The sequence below is a fragment of the Astatotilapia calliptera genome, chromosome 11 (genome assembly GCF_900246225.1).
Source record: "Astatotilapia calliptera chromosome 11, fAstCal1.2, whole genome shotgun sequence".
NCBI lineage: Eukaryota > Metazoa > Chordata > Actinopteri > Cichliformes > Cichlidae > Astatotilapia > Astatotilapia calliptera.
This window is the reverse complement of record NC_039312.1, coordinates 32,405,531-32,426,032: the sequence shown is the minus strand read 5'-3', so window position 1 is coordinate 32,426,032 and position 20,502 is coordinate 32,405,531. Positions and strand designations below refer to the sequence as shown.

Sequence of the window (20,502 nt, the reverse complement as noted above, 5' to 3'; positions counted from 1 at the left end):
ATAATGCAGAGATGCGGGTAGTTTCTGTTTAAACAGTATTATATTACAGCTGGGGATGAGAATACACTGGGATGACTTCCTGACCCTGTGAATACCCTGATAGAGAGTCGGTGACATTGTACCTCCAAAACAGTTTTGTCTGATAATCGCCTGCCTTCCAAGCACAAAGGGGGTGTTTCAGAAGTCGAGCATTTAGTCTGGATAGCGATTGTTTTTTTATTTTTTATTTCAAAAAGTGATCGGATTGTACCATTCCTCTGTCTGACTTCCTGCCCTCGTCATAAGCTCTATGCAGCATGACGAAGCTTCCATCAAAAATAACCTTGGTGCTTAGTATAAGTGATGCAGAGCAAAGAAGCGCTTGTGGGATGTTTCTGAAATGTGCTGCGGTGCATCTAGTGGAATCACAAGGATTGGGCTCAGTGGACGCAATTAGTTCCGGCGGTCGTGTCGTAGCCAAAACAGGACGCAGACACCTGCAGTGTGATTCAATCATGAGGACTTCAAAACCTCCTGCCTTATCTAGCAGCACATGATGTTTACTGTTTAATCATTCAATTAAAATTATGCCAATTATGAATTCTTGTTTAACAAATGACATCGGTTTGAGTCCTAAATACGCATTGTCATGGAAATTTCTGCAATTATACATTAAATATCCCCTAGTATCCATTTTCTCCTTCTGAATGCATATAATATTGATATTAAGGTTGTTAGTCACCCTCAAGCATAGCGAATATTTACTGTTTTTCACAATCCAAATCCAATTGTACATATAGATAGATAGATAGATAGATAGATAGATAGATAGATAGATGGTTTATTCTGTCATACATACTCAGTGCAGAGGAGTGTGCACATTATGGTTTGTACCAACCAACGTTTGCCAATTACCTTAATCAAATTTCACACCCCACAGGGGGATAGACTGTGCCCGGATCAGATAGCAAACATAAGTTGATTAAAACATGTTTGCTAAAAGACTGGAGTGAAAGAAAATCAACACAGCTTTAGGAAATACACAAACTGCTGGCTGAGAGAGAGGATGAAAAAACATCTGAAAAAATATATAACTGCTACTGTGTGCTGTAGAAAACAGGTTTAAATGGTTCAGTGATGAACATTCAAGAATACAATATCAGACTGATTTGTTCACCTTATTTTACCAAAAATAGTACAAAAACAACATGTCAAATGTTTGCTGAAGATATTTTTGAAGCTGCTACAGAGCCGTGCTTACAACTGCAACTCATTTCTTTAAACAATACTTCGTAAGCATTTGATGAATGGCAATACCAATTTGTGCTAGTTTTGATGTAGTCTACTGTTGCAATGCTGCTGGAACACAAGAAGAATACATTGACTGGATTATATAATCTGTTGCTCCAAAACCTGTATATATCGATTAGCATTAACGCTGCACTAAGCATTAATCAAAAAACCTGATACTGAGGTTATAAATACTTGAGCACCAGTATCCCCAGTAATACTAAAACTACTTTCGGATTAGTTACTCATTTGCAGCTACTGTTCATGTGTTCAGCTGCTAGTGAGGGGAGGTACAGGCAGCCTTATAGCCCCTCCCCTCACTAGCAGCTAAACACGTAAACAGTAGTTGACATTCAAAACAACCAATGGACATTTTATGAGGAATTTTGTGAGCTCAGTAAAGCTTGTGTATCAGCAACACTTTTGAACAGTTGTCTGTTAAATTATTAACCTTTCCAGCAAACGTTATCATTAGCCTTTTAGCTTTAACAATCAATTGATTGTTAATAGCTGAAGCAAAGTGAGCTGTGCCCCAGAAAAGACTGCAGTCTTATTTATATATTTTTTCCTTGCATGGTGGATTTTTAACTGCAGTGTTTATTGACACTGGTTTCGGATGTGTTCCTAATCCAGTGTAGTCATTTCCACTATAGTAGTGCCTGCATTTAAAAGAAAATAGAGATATCTGCAATTCAGTATTGGTTTTAAGCATATAGATACTACAATCAATTCTCTGAAATGTGTAAGTTACTTTATGTAATGCAGATGATGATATTCCCAAATTCTTTGCAGTTTTATGTTGAGCAAAAACCTTCCTAAGCAATCATCCACAGAGTGGTGAAGTTTGAGTTTGAGTTTCATGTACAAAAGGTTTGCAATTTCTTCAGGTAATAATAATAAATCATTACTAAAGTCATAAATCTGTCGTTATAAATGTTAGCAAGTCATCAATAAAGGTTAATGAATCTGCCATTTAAAAAAAAATCATTTCAGTAGTATAAATGTTGTCAAAGTCATTAATAAAGAGTCATTAGACACACTCTAATAAGCTGTCACCAAAGGTTAGCAAGTTATTTGCATTTCTAAATGTTAATAAATCATTTATAAAGGCTTTTTAAAAACAATAATCAATCATAGCTGCAGGTGTAAATGTTGAAGGAAGAGGTTTTATATGTATATATTTGCACATTGTTAACAAACTTGACCTGCTGAAGCCTGATATTAAATTCAAATGAACTTTAGAAAGCATTTTTAACACAGAGTGGGGACATACGAGCAGGAGGAATGATTACATGTGCGCATGTGTGAATTGTACTAAGAAAGAAAACAAAGGCACCGTAAATGTCATGCAAGAGGGTGAACACCAGCCAGAGGGATTTTTCATAGCCTGGCAAACCATACATTGTTTTATTACTGGCAACTAATCAATAAAGCTGGCTACTGTGGCAAAACTTCAGAAATCTTTGTGGGGGGTTTTCTAATGGTGTGAGTAATACAAATTAATATCTAATGTACAAAGACTAGATGTAGATATTTGTACAAATTAAACCAGAATTATCTGCATATACAGTTACTATCACTAGTGGTACAGAGAGAATGTTTCTTGTAATTTCAGTGAATTAACCATTTGGACATGTGGTTACTTCACCTTTTGCCCTAAGAAATTGTGCTATTTTCAATGTCATATTACAGCAGGGTGAATTCCAAACCACAAACGCTTCCACATTTCCAAAAACCAGTCCGCAGAATGGTCAATGTGAGCGAAAGCCACATGGGGTTTCTCTGGCGAACTTTTTTTCCTTTGTGTGTGTGTTTGTGTTAACAGTGTTCGCTGCACGTGTGTTCATATTCTCAAGTCATATGTATGTATGCATGCTCACATGTGCAGCACAGCATGTGTTCAATGCATGTTAATACATGTACACTTTGATGTGCACAGTGTGATGACAGACCACATGGCTGTTGCGTGGTTATAGTTTCCTTCTGTTTACATACTTTGTGATCTTTCTCAATAAATTATCATGGCTTAGACTTAAATGTCTTTAAGTCAGTGTTACAGTTTTTTACAGACGCTAGGACACATTTCCCAATACTTAGGTCACTTTTGCAAAACACTTCACACAATCCTCCTAACTGACCGTCAGCTTGGCAAAGCAGTTCATTTCACATTCAAAATGCACTACAACTACCAAAACACTTCATTCAGGTCTCAAATAAACTCATTCTTCCAGAACACTAGCAAAGGTTGACAGCCGACAAACACACTTTGTCACCCACAAAACAATGACCTAAAAAACACTACACAGTGTTTTCTTGTGTAAAACAAGGACACATCTCTGTTTATAATTTCAATATATGTTACTGGAATGAATCAGACATCATGCAGAATTCGTTAATATTTGTTTATGTATTTTTATTTTTTTGCACTAAGTAATCCCAAAATACAAGAATTTGTATACACACCATCCACTGATACAATAGTAATGCTAATCTACTCGGTCTCCTCCATTTGGCCACAGGTTCTCATCCACATCACATCTTATGTCAGCTAGGGCAATACACCTAGGAAATAATCTTCTGGCTGCCAGAATTGAAGGAGTTGAAAAATTGAAGGAGTAACACCTGTGTAGATGTTCATCTCCAATGAGAATCAGCTGTGGCTGGTTAAACTGCATTTTTAGATTTAAAATATGTTTCAATAAAATATTGCTGTTGGATTTTGCTGTCTTTTCAAGTTTTGCATTGTGTTATTGTTTTGGCCATAAGTTTAACAGTTTTGAAAACAGTATGTAAGCACATGCAAAATGTCCTGTCCGTACAAAGATTTTTGGCAGTTGTTGTGTCTGAGTGAGAAGATAATTCATGAAATTTGAGAGATGTAGTCATTGAATGCATTTTGTGCCAAAACAATGATAACTGGTCCTCAGTTTAGCCCACATAGACTTCTGTTGTGCTCACTGTGTGAGGAGTTTTGCAAACGTGACCTAAGTATTGAGAAATGTGTCCTAGCGTCTGTAAAAAACTGTAATGTGTGTATGTCTTTTGTGTGTAGGTGCACACGTTTCTTTAAAATTTTACTGTAAAAGCATCAGAGGGGAATATTTTGGCTGGCCCTCAAATACTTAAAGGGCTGTTTGAGGGTAGAATTAGGTTTAAGCTAGCAGCAATGAGGGTCATCACAACAATAAAAATGCTGTTTGTGTGTGTGTGTGTGTGTGTGTGTGTGTGTGTGTGTGTGTGTGTGTGTGTGTGTGTGTGTGTGTGTGTGAGACAGACAGCCTGAGACGGAGAGAACTCCTGACCCACCATCGCTGTAGCGTTAACACACCCCGACGTTCCGCAACTCACCAGCTGGAACTAATTAACAGCAGTTCACTCACTTTCTGTCTCTCTCTCTCTCTCTCTCTCTCTCTCTCTCACACACACACACACACACACACACACACACACACACACACACACAGCGATTTTTCCTCACCCCCCCAGCTTTTCCTGTCTCTCATGCCCTCATCTTCCTTCACCCTGCCACCCTTCCCTCAACCCCCACCCTTCCTTTACCTCCTGCCATCCCTCAGCTTGTTTTTTCCCTTTAAACCACCTCCTCTCATACATGCACACATGCATGTAGTGGATCACATAGTCTAGGCATGTAAACATCCACATGTGCTGACAGACATGGATTTACCAGCACGCATGCTGCACAACACAACACATGGGGAAACCCACTCCCTTGACACAGTGCAGTACAGTAGCACACAAATCACGCACTTGCTTGAATTTCTCCTCACTATTATAGAAGGCACTGTCAGGGTTTGGTCTGTGATTGAATCCTGGTTGAGATAGTTGGCATTCCCAGCACAACTCTGTACCATCCATCATACATGCAGTGCAACTTAAAAACAGCATGACCTATTGATGTGAATGTTTAAATAAAGGGTTTATTAATAGAGTAATAAACAGGTGTGGGGATGCAATGTAACACATTCACATTACTTTTGTTGGCAAACTCATAATTCCTAAAATCAGTGACAATCAGTCGTGTCACTTGCATTATAGAAGTTTTTTAAGTATCTAAAAAGAAAAAGATGAAGCATGCTTTTCATCTACATTTGCACAACAGTTACTTGACCTCAGTTACTCTCAGGGATATGAGACAATAATTTCGGGGAAGTCATACGACTTCTGAGGGGGAGATGTACATTTCTTACTAACCATGAGTGTAACCGTCAGGTCGGTGCAAACCACATCTATGCATGAGAGAAGGAGCTATGTACTTCTGTGAACAAAACATCAAATGTTTACAAGCAGCTGCAACAGGTAACGTGTTAACATGAAGCTAGAACACTGGATCAGCAGCGATTTTCAAGCTGATCATGTGCCGAACCCAACCAAGGAGCCAAAACTTGATTTTCAACAAGTAAAAAAAAGCAGCGGTGAAGAGGTTTGTACCAGTGTACAAAGAAGAGGAAATGCTGCCTCTGCAGTAGAATCACTGTTAAAATTACATGTTTCTGCGCTCTATTGGCTGATAACTTAGTAACCTTGTTAACAGCTTTGTGATATTACTTAAAGATTTAAAGACAAGTACTCTTATTGTGATAGGGAGCTGTGCTGATATCTGTGATGTACAGTTTAACATCATATTGTTAACTGCCAGATAAAGAAAAAGTAAAGCATGGTTTGCAAGACTTTTTACAGAGTAGATCCATAATGGATTACTTTTTAAAAGCATTAGGTGATGTGTAGTACAATACTTTTACCCGGCACTGATAGTGAATGAATACATTCAAATGAGTGCACGTGTGTTTGGCAGCAGTAAATTTATAGCTTGTTGCTTAATACACTGCTCAAAAGTCAGACTTGTGGCGTGCGGCAAGATCTAATGAATGAAATCTCAGCAGTAAACAACTGCTACCATGCAGTCCAAGTTTACAGTGGCTGCTGTCCAGAGACACGGGCGTGCGTACAGTAACACATCTGCTTGAAAGTTCAAATTCATTCACATGCTCAGGAGCATGGAAACACAAAACAAACTTACCTCTTTCACAATTTGCTTGAAAAGTTCACTGCTTGGACACAAACGCAGCAACTGGACCAGTGCTTCCTGCAGAGAATCGCATTCTACTTCGAGGGGGGGAGAAAAGCTCAAACGCAGGATGGGTTCAGGTCCTGTCCGACAAGCTGTCAAAGGCTGCCGCGGAGCTGGTTGGTTTAAAGGAACCACAATCCTCCGGGCAGGCAGGCAGGCAGGCAGCAGAGAAACAAGAGCGTTGATTCTGTGGGCTCAGCAGCAGCAGCTCCAGCGGTTTGCTTCGTCTTCCTCTTCACCACCTATTAGAGCTCAAACACACTTGCACGCTCACTGTGCTTAGGTCATGCTCAAAGTATGACTGTTGTATACCAATGTTTTGCAAGCACAGGGAAACCACATCCTGTCACATATTTACCTCCCTCTCCTGTCTCTCCTTTCCTTTTCAACCTATCTTTCTATATAGTGCTCTCTCTCTTTTCCTGGGTCTTTCTCTCGCTCCCCTGTGATTGTCTGAAGCAACTGAGCGCTCTGACCCAGCGTCTGTTCAGAGCAGCCTCTCTGCCTCAATGTCTGTCTCTCCGGCAGCCGCACCAGTTCCACACGACTGACTGAAGAATCCATCTGAGGAGAGGACGGGGGAGAAGAGATGGGAGGGAGAGGAAAGGGAAAGAGGGAGGGGGAATGACAGAGGGGAAGCGGGGAGGGGGGTCTTCATTGGGAAATACCAGAGTTAGAGAGAGGGGGGAGGAGTAGGGGGGGGGGGAGGAGGAAGGGTGGTGGGTGTTGTTTAGAAAGTAAAAGACTTAAGAGACGAGGGCAGACAGAAAAAGTGATCAATATTTCGTTGGGAGAGGGAAGTAGAAGGAAACCAGTCGAATGCTGTGCCACATAGTCGATATATTCAAACCTGCATGCTGTGGGAATGACTGAAGAGTTTTGGGAGCTGGTGATAAGTTTGACTGAAATAGGGCTGCAACGGTTGATTTGTTGAATATGGATGTGTGTGTGTGTGTGTGTGTGTGTGTGTTTGATTCTCAGCATTTCACTTGTCTGGGTCAGAACCTGTTAGAGCTCTGTATTTATTATTTAAGCTAGCTAGTATGTTTGACCCCTGTCTGGGAAACAGGAGCTCTTAGATACATAAACCATGATTTCCACAACAACAACACTGTTGATTCATGCTGGGACCGTCTGTCTGAGCATTGCCTCTGCAATGCAAAACATTTATTGACAGAAACAATCTGCTGACAGATTTGATAGTTTCGGTTTGTCAGTAATTTAATATCTGTATTTTTCCAGGAAGTGTCATTCAGATCAAAATCTATTCTAAAAGAGAGGCAAGTGTAGATTTTTATCGAGCCCTTTTGGATAATTGCTTTCATTGTCTGGACCGCAGTCTTAAAGTTCTGCTTCACTCTAATATCTGATATTCCTGCTTTAACAACTAAAATAACTCCACGATCAAGTTAGCAGTCGCTGAGGAAGGGCAATTTTAGAAACAACGATGGTGTTCAAATTGCGTAATTCTGTACTTGAACTTGCTATTTTTAGTGCGCTGACACAGCGCTGCGTGCTGTTTACACAGCACTATTTAAACGTTTATAACTGGCAAAAAGCTGAATGTGAAATACTGTAAAATGCTTACCGTCAATGGTCATCATCTTGGCTTTGTAGCAGAAGGGGAGAAACTACTAAACAGTTTTTATGCATTAAGAGGAAACATTATCGGGACTAATGAGGAAATTATAACTACCTATCTAACAGTTCTATCAAGCCCTGAGGACAGATGTGGTGTGAAACTTGGGGTGGGGTGAAAGATTGTCATCTTCAAGTATAGAGTATTAGATAAAAGTCAAGTTGGAACCGTTAGCTAGGGTAAGAAAAAACATCTAATGTAGCAATCATCATTTCCTGTCTGCACAAAACTTGCTGTGTTTAATTTAAGATAACACAATCTTGTTGAGTCAGGCACTACAGCAGCACATTCATATCGCACTAACAGAAGTGTGCAAATTTAATGAGAGAACAATCAGATTAAATATAATGTCAGTTATATTTTTATGGCGTGCATTCATGTTAAAATTCCTATTTGATATGTAGGCTTACAATAAGTATGATTATTGTCGCTTTATTTTCTTACCGTAATTAACTTAATAAAGTTCACGTTGAAGCTTAATATAAATACTGACAAAAACATGTTCACCTTTACTGCAGTTATTGTCACTCACGAATGAGGACGAGACAGCAAGAGCGATTTTTTCAATTTAGCGAAATACATTTGGTTGAATTCGAGAACAAGGTGTTTCATTTCATTTTCATTTCATTTCATTTTTATTTATTTCACACTTGGTACTTGAGGTGTTGAGGTCACTTATTCAGAATACCTGCCGAATGAAGATTTTTTACACAGGCCACTAATTTAACTGAGTTTTGCATTTGTTTCTCAAGGTTGTGGAGAAAGCTTTGGACAAAGAGAGCTGTTTCCACAGCAGCTCTCGGGTATTAGACAAAAAAATATTATGCTGTTTTTAAGCCATGCTTGTCTCCTGTCTGTTAAATCACAGCTCAGGTTAAAAGTGGAATATTTTTACCGGATGTTGGATGGATTCTGATACTGTTTACAATCCAAATAACTCTTTTATACCAGCTATGTAATAAATGTGTTTGAATAGACCAAGACAGCAAAATGAAAACACATTAACCCGAGAGAGAGTCGTCATAAGCACTGTTACTAACCTGTTAAACAGCAAACATGTTAGCACCGTCATGGTGAGCACACAGTTAACATTTAGCTCACAACACCTGACAATAGTGCCTGACAGAGATGCTAACATGCTGCACACTTTAGTTTTATTAATCTGCATATACAGTGAGGCTTTCATTAGAAAGAAAGCACCAATCAAAGTTTGCTGTCAAATAAATGTAAAAATTTATGACAACAGTAAGAAGTCATTTTTAGATATTCTGTAAAGTATCTAACAAACTGCCGAGTGTGAAGCAGCGAGAATGAGGATCAGCACCTCCAAATCTGAGGCCATGGTTCTCAGCCGGAAAAGGGTGGAGTGCCCACTCCGGGTCGGGGATGAGTTCCTGCCACAAGTGGAGGAGTTCAAGTATCTCGGGGTCTTGTTCACGAGTGATGGGAGAAGGGAGCCGGAGATCGACAGACGGATAGGGGCTGCAGCTGCAGTAATGCGGACGCTGCACCGGTCCGTCGTGGTGAAGAGGGAGCTGAGTGTAAAAGCGAAGCTCTCAATTTACCGGTCGATCTACGTCCCTACCCTCACCTATGGCCACGAGCTGTGGGTAGTGACCGAAAGAACGAGATCGCGGATACAAGCGGCGGAAATGAGCTTCCTCCGAAGGGTGGCTGGCCTCTCCCTTAGAGATAGGGTGAGAAGTTCGGCCATCCGGGAGGGGCTCAGAGTAGAGCAGCTGCTGCTCCACATCGAAAGGAGCCAGTTGAGGTGGTTCGGGCATCTGACAAGGATGCCCCCCGGCCGCCTCCTGGGTGAGGTGTTCCAGGCATGTCCCACCGGGAGGAGGCCCCGGGGCAGACCCAGGACATGCTGGAGAGATTATATCTCTCGGCTGGCCTGGGAACTCCTTGGTATTCCCCCGGATAAGCTGGAGGAGGTGGCTGGGGAGAGGGAGGTCTGGGCCTCTTTGCTTAGGCTGCTGCCCCCGCGACCCGGCCCCGGACAAAGCGGATGAGGATGGATGGATGGATGGATCTAACAAACTATGCTCCCAGTCCTATACAGTGCGGTCATGACATTGGGCTCTTGTCAATGTCACGTTTAGCCTGAGAGGTGATTTACTTGCTCATTTGTTAGGAAGCACTAATCATATTGCTAAGATGTTTCAAAGAAAATCAGCCTCCAGGCTGCAAATTAATGACATGTCTCTCTTAAAAATGGAGATGTCCTGCCTTTGTTTGCCCTTTAAGCTCCCTTCTCGAAAGCACACAGAGATACTGCCAACACCCATATCTTAATCTGGGAAATGGGAGTCTGATTTTGGAAGGGCATTTTTCACCTCCAGACTAAAACGGTGTGAGGGGTTGTTCTGGTAAATCATATCTTTCAAACACTGGGAGGCTTAGAGCTGAAATCACAGCATAAAAGAAAGTTTAATTGTTAATTTTTGGCATAAATTTGACTGGTTTTCCAGCTGTTTTAACTGAATGAAATCAAACAGATGCCAAAATGCTGGAGCCGCTCCGACTGGCACTGAGACTTGAATGGCACTAATGATCACCCACGGTGTAATTGTCAACATGATTTAACTTAGTGTAACAGCTAAAAAAACAAAAAGTAAAAAAACAACACAGAAGATGACATTTACATGATGCCATCTTCAGACCTTACACTTTAGTGGTTTTATTGTTTAGGTGCCAGTTAGGCATGTCTGTAACTTGTGGGAATCTTGACCCTAATGACTAAAACGAACACACAGGTCATGCTGCAGAATGTTTTTTTCCACTGGAGAACTGTGGGACGATGGAAATGGGACACACAAAGTGAAACGAGTTATAAAGGTGAGCAGCCAAGCATAGTGTTTATGCAAGCTGTGTTTGTGGAAGCATCAGTCTTACATGACTGGCTGAGGACTTAGACAGACAGCTGATTGGATGGGAAAATGAGTGGAGCGAAACACATCAATGAAGGAACATAAATAGGTCCCCTCATTTTGCAGTAAAATAATAGGAATGTTCAATCACTGGATCTATTGTTATTACTCAAGGTTTCATTCATTTGTGTTCTGTCTTTGGTCATCAACTGCCTTCCCATATCCTCTGTAAATAGAGATGTGACAGTGCCCCCTAGTGTTCAGTGTGTAAGATGGCATTGTGTTTAGTTGGATGGTAAAGAACATAAACGTGGCTTTTAATGTGGCCTTGATTTTTATTGTGCCCTCTTCATTTCCGTATATGTATAAAGACATTAAAAATATAGTTAGGCATAATTCTGCCCTGTAAAGTGAATTTTTGTTATTTATTTATTTTTAACACTGCCATCTAAATTTCACTAGTCAAGTCAAATGGCTTTATTGTCATTCCAACCATGTGCAGTGGTACAGAACACAGTGAAACGAGACAACGTTCCTCCAAGACCACGGTGCTACATATGACATATAACAGACAATCAACACAGAACTACATAAAGTGCAAGTGTGCAAAAATAGCAAAGAAACAAAACAAAGACAGTGCAACACCAAACCAAACAGAACAGTACAGACACAAGACCGTGCAGACACAACAGTGCAATAGAAATATGCAAAAGAAAAAGACTGAGCATTGTGCAAAAAGTAACTTGGTGTCAGAAGGTATGTGTGTGTGTGTGTGTGTGTGTGTGTGTCAGTCCAGTCACTGAGTGTTCAGCAGTCTGAACGTTATAAATCAGAACTTGCCATTTAAATTTCACTTTGAAAAGCCTGCATCCAAACAAAACTCGGATTACAGTTATCTGACCTTAATGAATGTACCAGATCTGAAGAAGTGGGATCCTGTTTACCACTGTTCTTTATGTTTTATTGCTGGCTGCAGAATTCCCTGTATGCTTCTGTCTCTGTGCTTGGAGATTTCATCTTGCATCACTTTGGTCAGTTGCTGTCGTGGTTAAATCTACTATATAAATTAACTTGACCTTCCACTGATTGAGTTTTAAATATAAAATAGACTGCAAAGCATGCAAACTTAAATTCAGTACATAAGATGAACACATGAGTTTTAAAGTTAATAGTTGGTATGAACTCCTGTCTTCTTCAACACAACCTGAAACAAGAAAGCTTACAAGAAAGCTTACAAGAAAGCTTACAAGAAAGCTTAGGCAAGGTCTAGGAATTTTTTGGTATTGCATGGTGATTAAAAATTTGATGTAAATTTTCTGCCATGATATGGTAAATGGTAAATGGCCTGCATTTGTATAGCACTTTTCTAGTCCATAGGACCCCAAAGTGCTTTACACTACATTCAGTCATTCACCCATTCACACACACATTCACACACTGGCGATAGCAAGCTACATATGCTAAGTTATGGGCTAAAAGCTCCCAAATGTACTGAGAGTAGTAGGCAAAGTAGTAGTAGAAAGTAAAAATGAGCTCCTTAAAGGAGTAATATACCATCTAGTTTTATGCAAAGGTAAATGAGTAAATGTGCTATATTCATATAATGATAGAATTTGTAGATTATAAATGTTAATCAAATCTAAATTCAAATTCTAATGAATGTGCTTAGCTTGAATCTTTTATGTAGGACACAAACAGTGAAAGGGATATATATATATATATATATATATATATATATATATATATATATATATATATATATATATATATATATATATATATATATATATATATATATATATTTTCTGTTATCTAAATTGTAGACGGACTTTTCCAGGAAACAGGAAAATGAGTACAGTGAGGAGTGAAAGTGAGATCTGGTATGTGGGAGAACAGATTGTATTCTAGAGGCTCAGCATGAGGAACAGATTCACAACTCACAAATAGTTCTTTTTTTTCTAATGTGACCTTCAGTAGATTTTCTTAGTGTACAGGCTGTGATCAGCTGACCTGCTGCTCTTTGTGGCTCTACACAACTTAATTGAACAAGATGTCAGCAGTGTCAGGAGCTATCTTGGCTGACTTGCATTTGCTAAACTAACAGTATATCGTATATTGTCTTTATACTAGACTGTATACAGTTGGCATAAAGGTGGAATTTAGTGACTTAATCTAAGCATAATCATCTTAAATGCAAATTAGTCTACACATGATGTAACTGAACACTGACCATAGCCCCTGTGCACCAGTCCAACATACTGCTTTACTATAAATTCACCACAGGACAGCAAGCTAACCTCTTTATCCCAAACAAACTACAGAGTAGTTTCATGCAACATTTAAATGACAGAAATTTAGTATACTTTGTTCTGCAGGATGTTTCACAATATGAAAATACATAATTTATCAAAACACATCACACACTGATCCAATCTGTGATTAAAAAAACGCATTGCATGTACTCTTTAAATCTGCAGTATATCAAGTGTGTCTGAGCACTAACCTTTAAATATAATCTCTCCTCTTCCTCTTCCTCTCCTCTCCTGTCCTGTCTTTCTTTTTCTTTCTCCATCTCTGTTTGAATTTAGCTCTAACTCCTTTCTCTCCCTGTGAAATGCAGCAGCTGGACCTTTAGCTAGCAACACACTGTGCGACAAATGCACACAAACATTGACGAGCTAATACAAATACTGCATTTGAAATTACTTGACAGCTAAAAAAAAATAAATTGTGTAAAAAAGGGAGTAAAAGTAAAAAGTTATCAGAAAAAATAAAGGTAGTAAAGTGCAGATGCCTGAAAACTTAATACAGTAATAAAGTAATTGTACTTCGTTACTTACCTCCTCTGACCGTCAGTCTGAGCATGGGCTGGGTTTTTGTCTTGTTTTGTTTTTGTCATATCTGTATAAATGCACGTGTAACACAGTCAGTAGTATGGCCTTTGTTCTCACAATATTTTACATATGTTTGCCCCCAGAGTCAGAACAGTATTTTGGGAAAAGCCTGTAAATTATGCTGCCACTTATTCCACAGAAGAACCTGAAATCATTAGAACTGCCTCCTGTGCCGACAGTTTAAGTCAGTTTTAAAGGCACAAAAATGCTCTCTCTGTCAGAGTGATTGCTCTTGATGTGCATTTGTTCTTGATATATTATTGCACATAATCTGGGGGCTGTGTTCACCTGCTTGTACAGTGTGTCAGTTGTATTTCTGGGATTGTGTCTGTAGTCATTAAAAATCTTCTGCCCTTTAGCTCAATAAAACTGTTAGCTCGATAAGTAAAGGATTTTGTGTCAATAGTGTAATTGTTCTTTTTGTATGCTTTTTCACAGCTATGTTTACAGACTGTTTTGCCATACACTTGACCTAATTTGTCAAAAGAGACAGCACACCAGCAACACACGTACAGACAAGCTTGACTCAAATTTGACCTTTTGTTTAATATAGATATGCAGACAACAATTTCATTTTCTTTGACTGCAAGACTCCTGAAGCCATATCATAAGACAAATGTACTAAATGACTAAATTATAACATGGTTTATGTGCTAAAGTATTGAAATGCTTAAGATTAGTGAAAAGGCATTAGCACTCTCACCAGAGATCTTTTTCAAAAACAAACATATTCATGTACATGGATGAAGCCTGCAGTAAGATATTCAGTCAGTGCATTGTGGGCTGTTGTAAGATATGTCAAAAATGTACAAATGTACATGTTACATGTTTTTCTTTTTTTTTTCTTACATGTTGGCTGTGCAGACTTTTCTGCAGAGTGAAAGCATTCAGCAGCCCTTTTTCTCCTTCTAAAATCAAGAAAGACTTGAGCCTTTCTTGCACATTTCCACAGAGCCACACCTCATTAGGCTGTCAGTTTTCTGCCCAGGGTGTCCATCTGCAGCTGCTTCTGTTCTGTAATGGCTACTATTACTTTAAATGGTGTGCTTTTATTCTTACTTCATGAGAAGACCTTATGTTTCAAGGATATATGCATTTCTGGATGTACACAATGCCAGTGGTACAGGAAGAACTACTCCCATTCAATCCATCATTGTATGAATACTTATCACCACTGACAGCAGAGAGCAAACTGAGTGAAGTTTGTATTTCTGACTGAACAATTGCTTTACAGTTTGTATAACTGGGTATCCATACGTCACATATCTCACTCTTTAAAGATAGCTTACATCATTGTTTGAACTTGCAGCAAACTTGATTTCATTACTTAAAGCGTAAAGCCACGTTGGTGTCACAGCTTTCAGAAGGGCAGTGCTGAATTTTAGTCAGTCCACCACTTTGGTTCACACTGAAAAACATTAGAAACTATTAGATGTTAAATTAATTCACATTAATTCATGCTTTATACATTTACATCAGGTGGATTATCACAAAATGTATAAAAACCCACAGGACCGTGAAGGTAAAGAAGAATGATTTTGGCTTTTCCTTTCGAATCACCATGGAGTTGACATTTTGTATTTTTCAGTGAAAAATCTGGGTAGCTATTATGGAATCCTATGAAATGTAGTGGGGACCATCATTATATTAAATTACATTCATCCGGAAGACCCATTTGTCAAAAGTGACTTCAATAAGTGCACTCAAACTCAAAAGAACAAGAACTACATGTAATTGAAAAGTTAGAGAGCTATGTTGCTATAAGTGGGGTTTTTTTTTTTGTTTTTTAAGACCCTTTGTCTTCTTGTCTGTGTGAAATGTGTGGACAAGTCCTTAAGATGCTGTAGTGCCAGTGCCTCTTTACTGCTAATGCAGTGCCAGTTTTATCAAGAACTAGTTCCACACATCTCCACAGAAATAAAAGACTGGTGACTGTGCCGAAAAGCAAGTCGCTGCAAAACAACCGGGCTCAAAGGCAGTATTATACTGTGGGAGGTTCTACTTTTTTTTTTCATCAAACAAAACATCTGTTATATAAGGCTATGTAACATTCAGTTTTCAAACCTGTCAAAATGACCTGTTTCTTAAAAGGTATCCAAAAGTTGGTACAAAATAAACAGTGATTTGAACTGATTATCTCAGGGCTCTAGCACCATCACCACACCAAACGGATGATTTACAGGACTGTAATGATGCTAAACACCCACATTTTCAGATTGTAGCACGTCAGCATTTATTAAACTAAAAATTTAATAAATGAGAGCAGCTTTTCTTGTGGAACATAAAAACACACCAGGACCAGGACTTATCCTGAATTGGATAAGTAGTTACAAAAATCAGTGAATGATTGGCTTATTTGATGTATATGCACATTTTAAACATCCTCCTTCCTTTTATTTAACTTCTATTTATCATAAAGTAAACCTCATAAGATTAATTATTACTTTTGCATGAGGAAAACATGCACAGACACCAGGGGAAGCCAGATGTTTAGCAGTAAGCTGTCATGCCACCTTAACCTTAATACATCTCATTGTCTTACATGCATATTCTCTTACTCAACTTAGGGTTGCAGGTGGCTGGATTTTATTCCATCTGACAATGGGGAAGGTTCACTCAGGAGGTTAACTGCTGATTCTAAAAGGCTGTAGGTGTGAATGTAAGTATGAATGATTGTCCGTCCAGGGTGTACCTTGGACAGGCTATTGACTTTAATAATGATAGGTTGCTAAAGACTGAAATAAAATCAACTAGAAAAATACATCCTGCCTGTCTTAATTAATCCCCTTAGGATGCTAACATCGTGTAGCATTTATGATGATATTAAAAGTCAAAAGGCCACTTGTTCTACCATACAGGACCTTGAATTTGGTAGGTTTGTCTTCTACCCATGCAACAGCCACTTAGTTTTACCCAATTGTTTAAAAAGCCTATTTTCTCTTACGCATTACACTTCATTTTGAAAAGTGCTCCCAGTTTCAGTGATAAAAGTAACCAGTGTTACTGAGTCCAGCAATTCGTTGTTCTGCATAACAAAGAGAAAAGTAATGCATTAAGCATAAGGGTGATAGCAGCATAATGCTTTTTGTACAGTCAAACATGCAATGAAGAACTGACAAAAAAGATTGTGCTATGCTGTAAGAAATGTTGCTCCAAGATAACATTTCTACTTTGCCTATGTATAGTCCCTAACAGTGTAAACAACAGTGTAAGCTACTCATTTCACACAGTTTATTTGCAGACAAACTGCAAAAAAAATTCTTGATTTCATCCCCAGAAAAATATTAGGAGAAAAAAAAAAACATAATTAAAGAACTTTGCATGTCTCTGCATTTGCAAATGCTTTTTCTGTTTGACAAACTGATCTCATCTTAAATTGATTAGTGTAGCTTTTTAAACTTACTTACTTTTAGTTTAGAGAGGATTTTTTCAAACCCTCTCTAAACTAAAAGTACAAAAAGCAGTCTTTGTCACTTGTAGTTTTGGGTTAAAATAATATCATTGTGAATTGTACAACTGAATTTGCCTTAATGATCTGCTGGTTCCCACTCCTGCATGCCGTTGTGAATTAATCTTTTAATGTATTGCATTTTGTGCAAGTGCAAGTTATGGGCACCTCTTTAGCCCACCCAAGCTGTACAGCTTTAATCCTTTTTTATATAAAAGCATACAACTTTATCTTCTAATCCATCAGTATCAGTATTCCTTATTTGCTTTGACCTCAGAAACCGTTCCACTCTATGCTGTGTAAACACAGGCCAATACATCAGGTAGTCACTAAACCCTCGGGCTTAACAATTCCCCATTTACTCGCAGTCAGGTGTACTCTTATGAAGAAAGGGCCCCTTTAATGCAATGTGACAGACTTGTCTTTGTACAATATCCACTGTACTGAGCACTTGACATGGATCTATATAAGGAGGCAGAGGAAAGTGCCAACTCACCTCATCGTCCTGAGGACTTAGGAGCAGGTATGTAAGATCTAATCATTTTTATAGTTTCTGTTATATATCATATAACCAAAGCTATAGCATAGATAGATAGATAGATAGATAGATAGATAGATAGATAGATAGATAGATAGATAGATAGATAGATAGATAGATAGATAGATAGATAGATAGATAGATAGATAGATAGATAGATAGATAGATAGATAGATAGATAAACACTCAGATTTGTTTTGGAAGAAATATCTTACTTATTTCATGGATGAATGGCAAGCTACAAAAACTACACAGAAATTAAAAATGGCAACAATGTTTAAAAGCATCATGGATAAAAAGAAAAAAATGATTTTTGTTTTGTTTTCTTGTTCTCAGAGAAAATGCTAGCATTCCTCATTTACATCGTGGCAGTGCATCAGGTGCACTCAGCATGTGTTTTGGTGAGTAGAAGTGCAAAGCTTTCTTCTCTACTACACAGTAATGTCACCTATGTTATCATATGCTGCAAGAATTTTGCATGGGCTGAAAAGTGTATATTTTAGAATTTAAAACCTCTTTTTTGTTCTGTGAGTCCTCAGCAGAGTTTAGACTAAAATATTCTTTATTTTCATTCACTTGGTACTGTTGAATTAAGTTTTTCATGCAAGACAAATGATGCACAAGGATACAGTTCTCCACTATTAGTCATATTTTGGGGGACAACTGGGACTCAAAGGTTTTATAGTGTTAATTGTCTATAAACTTCCCTGACAGAGCAGTGAATGAAACTGATAAAAAAGAAACAAATAACAGCATTAAAATAGCTACAACAAGTAGAATTAGCATTTTTAGTCTGTTTCATTTATGAGAAATTAACTTGAATTTTCTTTTCATTTTCAAATGCTACCTTCCATGGTGTGTCCACAGCCAGGTAAGCGCTGTGAAAAATGCATTAGGCATGTTTGCAAAAGTATTTTATTTTAATCATCATCTGAAACTGTGCCAGTAAGTCTCCCAGTAAGATTAATGCATTTGGCCCAGTTCTCTCTGTGTACTCTTTTTGTATGTCGAGTCATTTTAGAGCAATTAAACCAGGATATGTTTGTGAGTCATATCATGGATATTAAACCACGGGAGTAAATACCACTCCTTATTATGTCTGTAATCCGGTGTTTACACATTGATTTTTAATGTCTGTGTGTGTGTGTGTGTGTGTGTGTGTGTGTGTGTGTGTGTGTGTGTGTGCGTGCGCACGCGCTCCTGCAGGCGTTTGCCCACAAAATGCAATGGTTCAGGCTGAGATCGTAGACGTGCACAATGCGTTCAGGAGAGCGGTTCAGCCTTCGGCGTCTGACATGCTGATAATGGTCAGTCGTGCTTTCAACTCTAACAGTAAATGTGGCTCCACAAGTGTTTACTCACAATCCTCAGCATTTGTTTTCCCTCCTTCCCTGTAGGAGGGAGAAAAATGATAAAGTGGGAGAGGTTTACTGCACCTCACCCACAGTCCTGTAAATCATAAAAGCCGGACTGTATAGTTTAATGATAAGGAGGTGACTCAATCCTAACTTCCAGTTTTTATCCAGTTCTTTCCAGTTCTATTCAAGCAACTCGGATTGTATGCAAATGTATTGAAGCTGTTTGACATATTCAAATACATTAGACAATTTTATTTCATGGATAGATTTAATCAGTCTAAAATATGATTTATATATTAATCACATGTGATGTTTCTTTTATTAAAGCATATTCAGTGTAGGAAATCAAGCCAGAAGTTCTGAAAGCAGGAGAATAAAGCTGTTTCATGTCCTTGCCAAACGAGCTGGGTGCAGAGGTGTGAGGCTTTAGCAGAGAAGTAAAAAGAAAAATTGCACGTTTGCGTTGGAACTTTTGGTAGAATAGCAAACTGGCTTGTGTCAAATAGCAAGGGCACTTCAGTTAAAGCCATTTCATATTTGAAGCATTAGAATAGGATGTATTTTCTAACTTTGCATTCTTAGTTCACCAATTTTTCCAGGCACAAATGGGCTGCTTTTCAGCACAAATCTAACCAGAGAATGACTTTTTTTTCTTAGGGATTGTTGGTGTATGTTCAAAATATAATGGGTTTTTTTTCTTTTTCTTTTATAGAGCTATAGTGAGGAGGTAGCAGCCAGTGCTCAGGCTTGGGTTGATCAGTGTATTCTGGATCATGGAGCACCCAGCACCCGCCTGCTCAATGGTATATGTCTCTTCCCTTTATTCCTTCAGTTTCTTTCTTTCTTTTTCTTTGTTACCTTGCACCACATCTCCATATCTGAATCTGGCTCAATTTAAAGGTTCCCTCTGAACTGAGCAAACCTGTGATTGATGGTCAGAATCACAGTGAACTTTATCTTATCTTCAGTCTTAATACCTTCTTTTAATAACAAATTACACAGAGTAGAATATATTATCTACGAGGAGATAATGATCTATAGGCTTTTAATGAACCCTGTTTTACTAAAAATTAAATCTACTGTCATGGTCGTGGGTCGGTGACCCAGCGCTTTGAGTTTATGATTATTATTTTCTAGTTTATTCTGATTTTGTATTAGTTCTTGGGGTTTGGTTGTCGTGTTTATTTTCCCTACCTGTGTCTCCCTCTGTGCTCTGTACGGGTCCCTGAGTTTTGTGTTGTAAAACAGTCTGTGTGTTTCCTGTTTTACTTTGTAGGTCTGTGTCTCGTTATGCCCATTAGTTCCAGCTGTGTCCCCTCCTGTGTGCCTTTTCCTGATTACCTGGTGTGCGTATTTATAGTTTGTGCCTGCCTGTGCTTCTTGTCGCGTCG

The 20,502-nt window shown here is 38.7% G+C and overlaps 2 protein-coding genes across 3 annotated transcripts in view; one reads left to right on the top strand and one right to left on the bottom strand.

Annotated features, from left to right (window-relative positions):
* Positions 1-20,502, top strand: part of LOC113032403 (cysteine-rich venom protein) — a 50,581-nt gene that overhangs the window by 20,480 nt on the left and 9,599 nt on the right. The window contains exons 3-6 of the mRNA XM_026185314.1: positions 16,335-17,738; positions 18,090-18,158; positions 18,960-19,060; positions 19,824-19,914. Coding sequence (XP_026041099.1) covers positions 17,672-17,738; positions 18,090-18,158; positions 18,960-19,060; positions 19,824-19,914 — 328 coding nt within the window. The 5' untranslated portion in view covers positions 16,335-17,671. The remainder of the gene's footprint in view (positions 1-16,334; positions 17,739-18,089; positions 18,159-18,959; positions 19,061-19,823; positions 19,915-20,502) is intronic.
* Positions 1-20,502, bottom strand: part of rftn1b (raftlin, lipid raft linker 1b) — a 145,007-nt gene that overhangs the window by 122,871 nt on the left and 1,634 nt on the right. For both annotated transcript variants that reach the window (XM_026185312.1, XM_026185313.1), the window contains exon 3: positions 6,308-6,922. The gene's annotated coding sequence lies outside the window, so the exon portion shown is untranslated. The remainder of the gene's footprint in view (positions 1-6,307; positions 6,923-20,502) is intronic.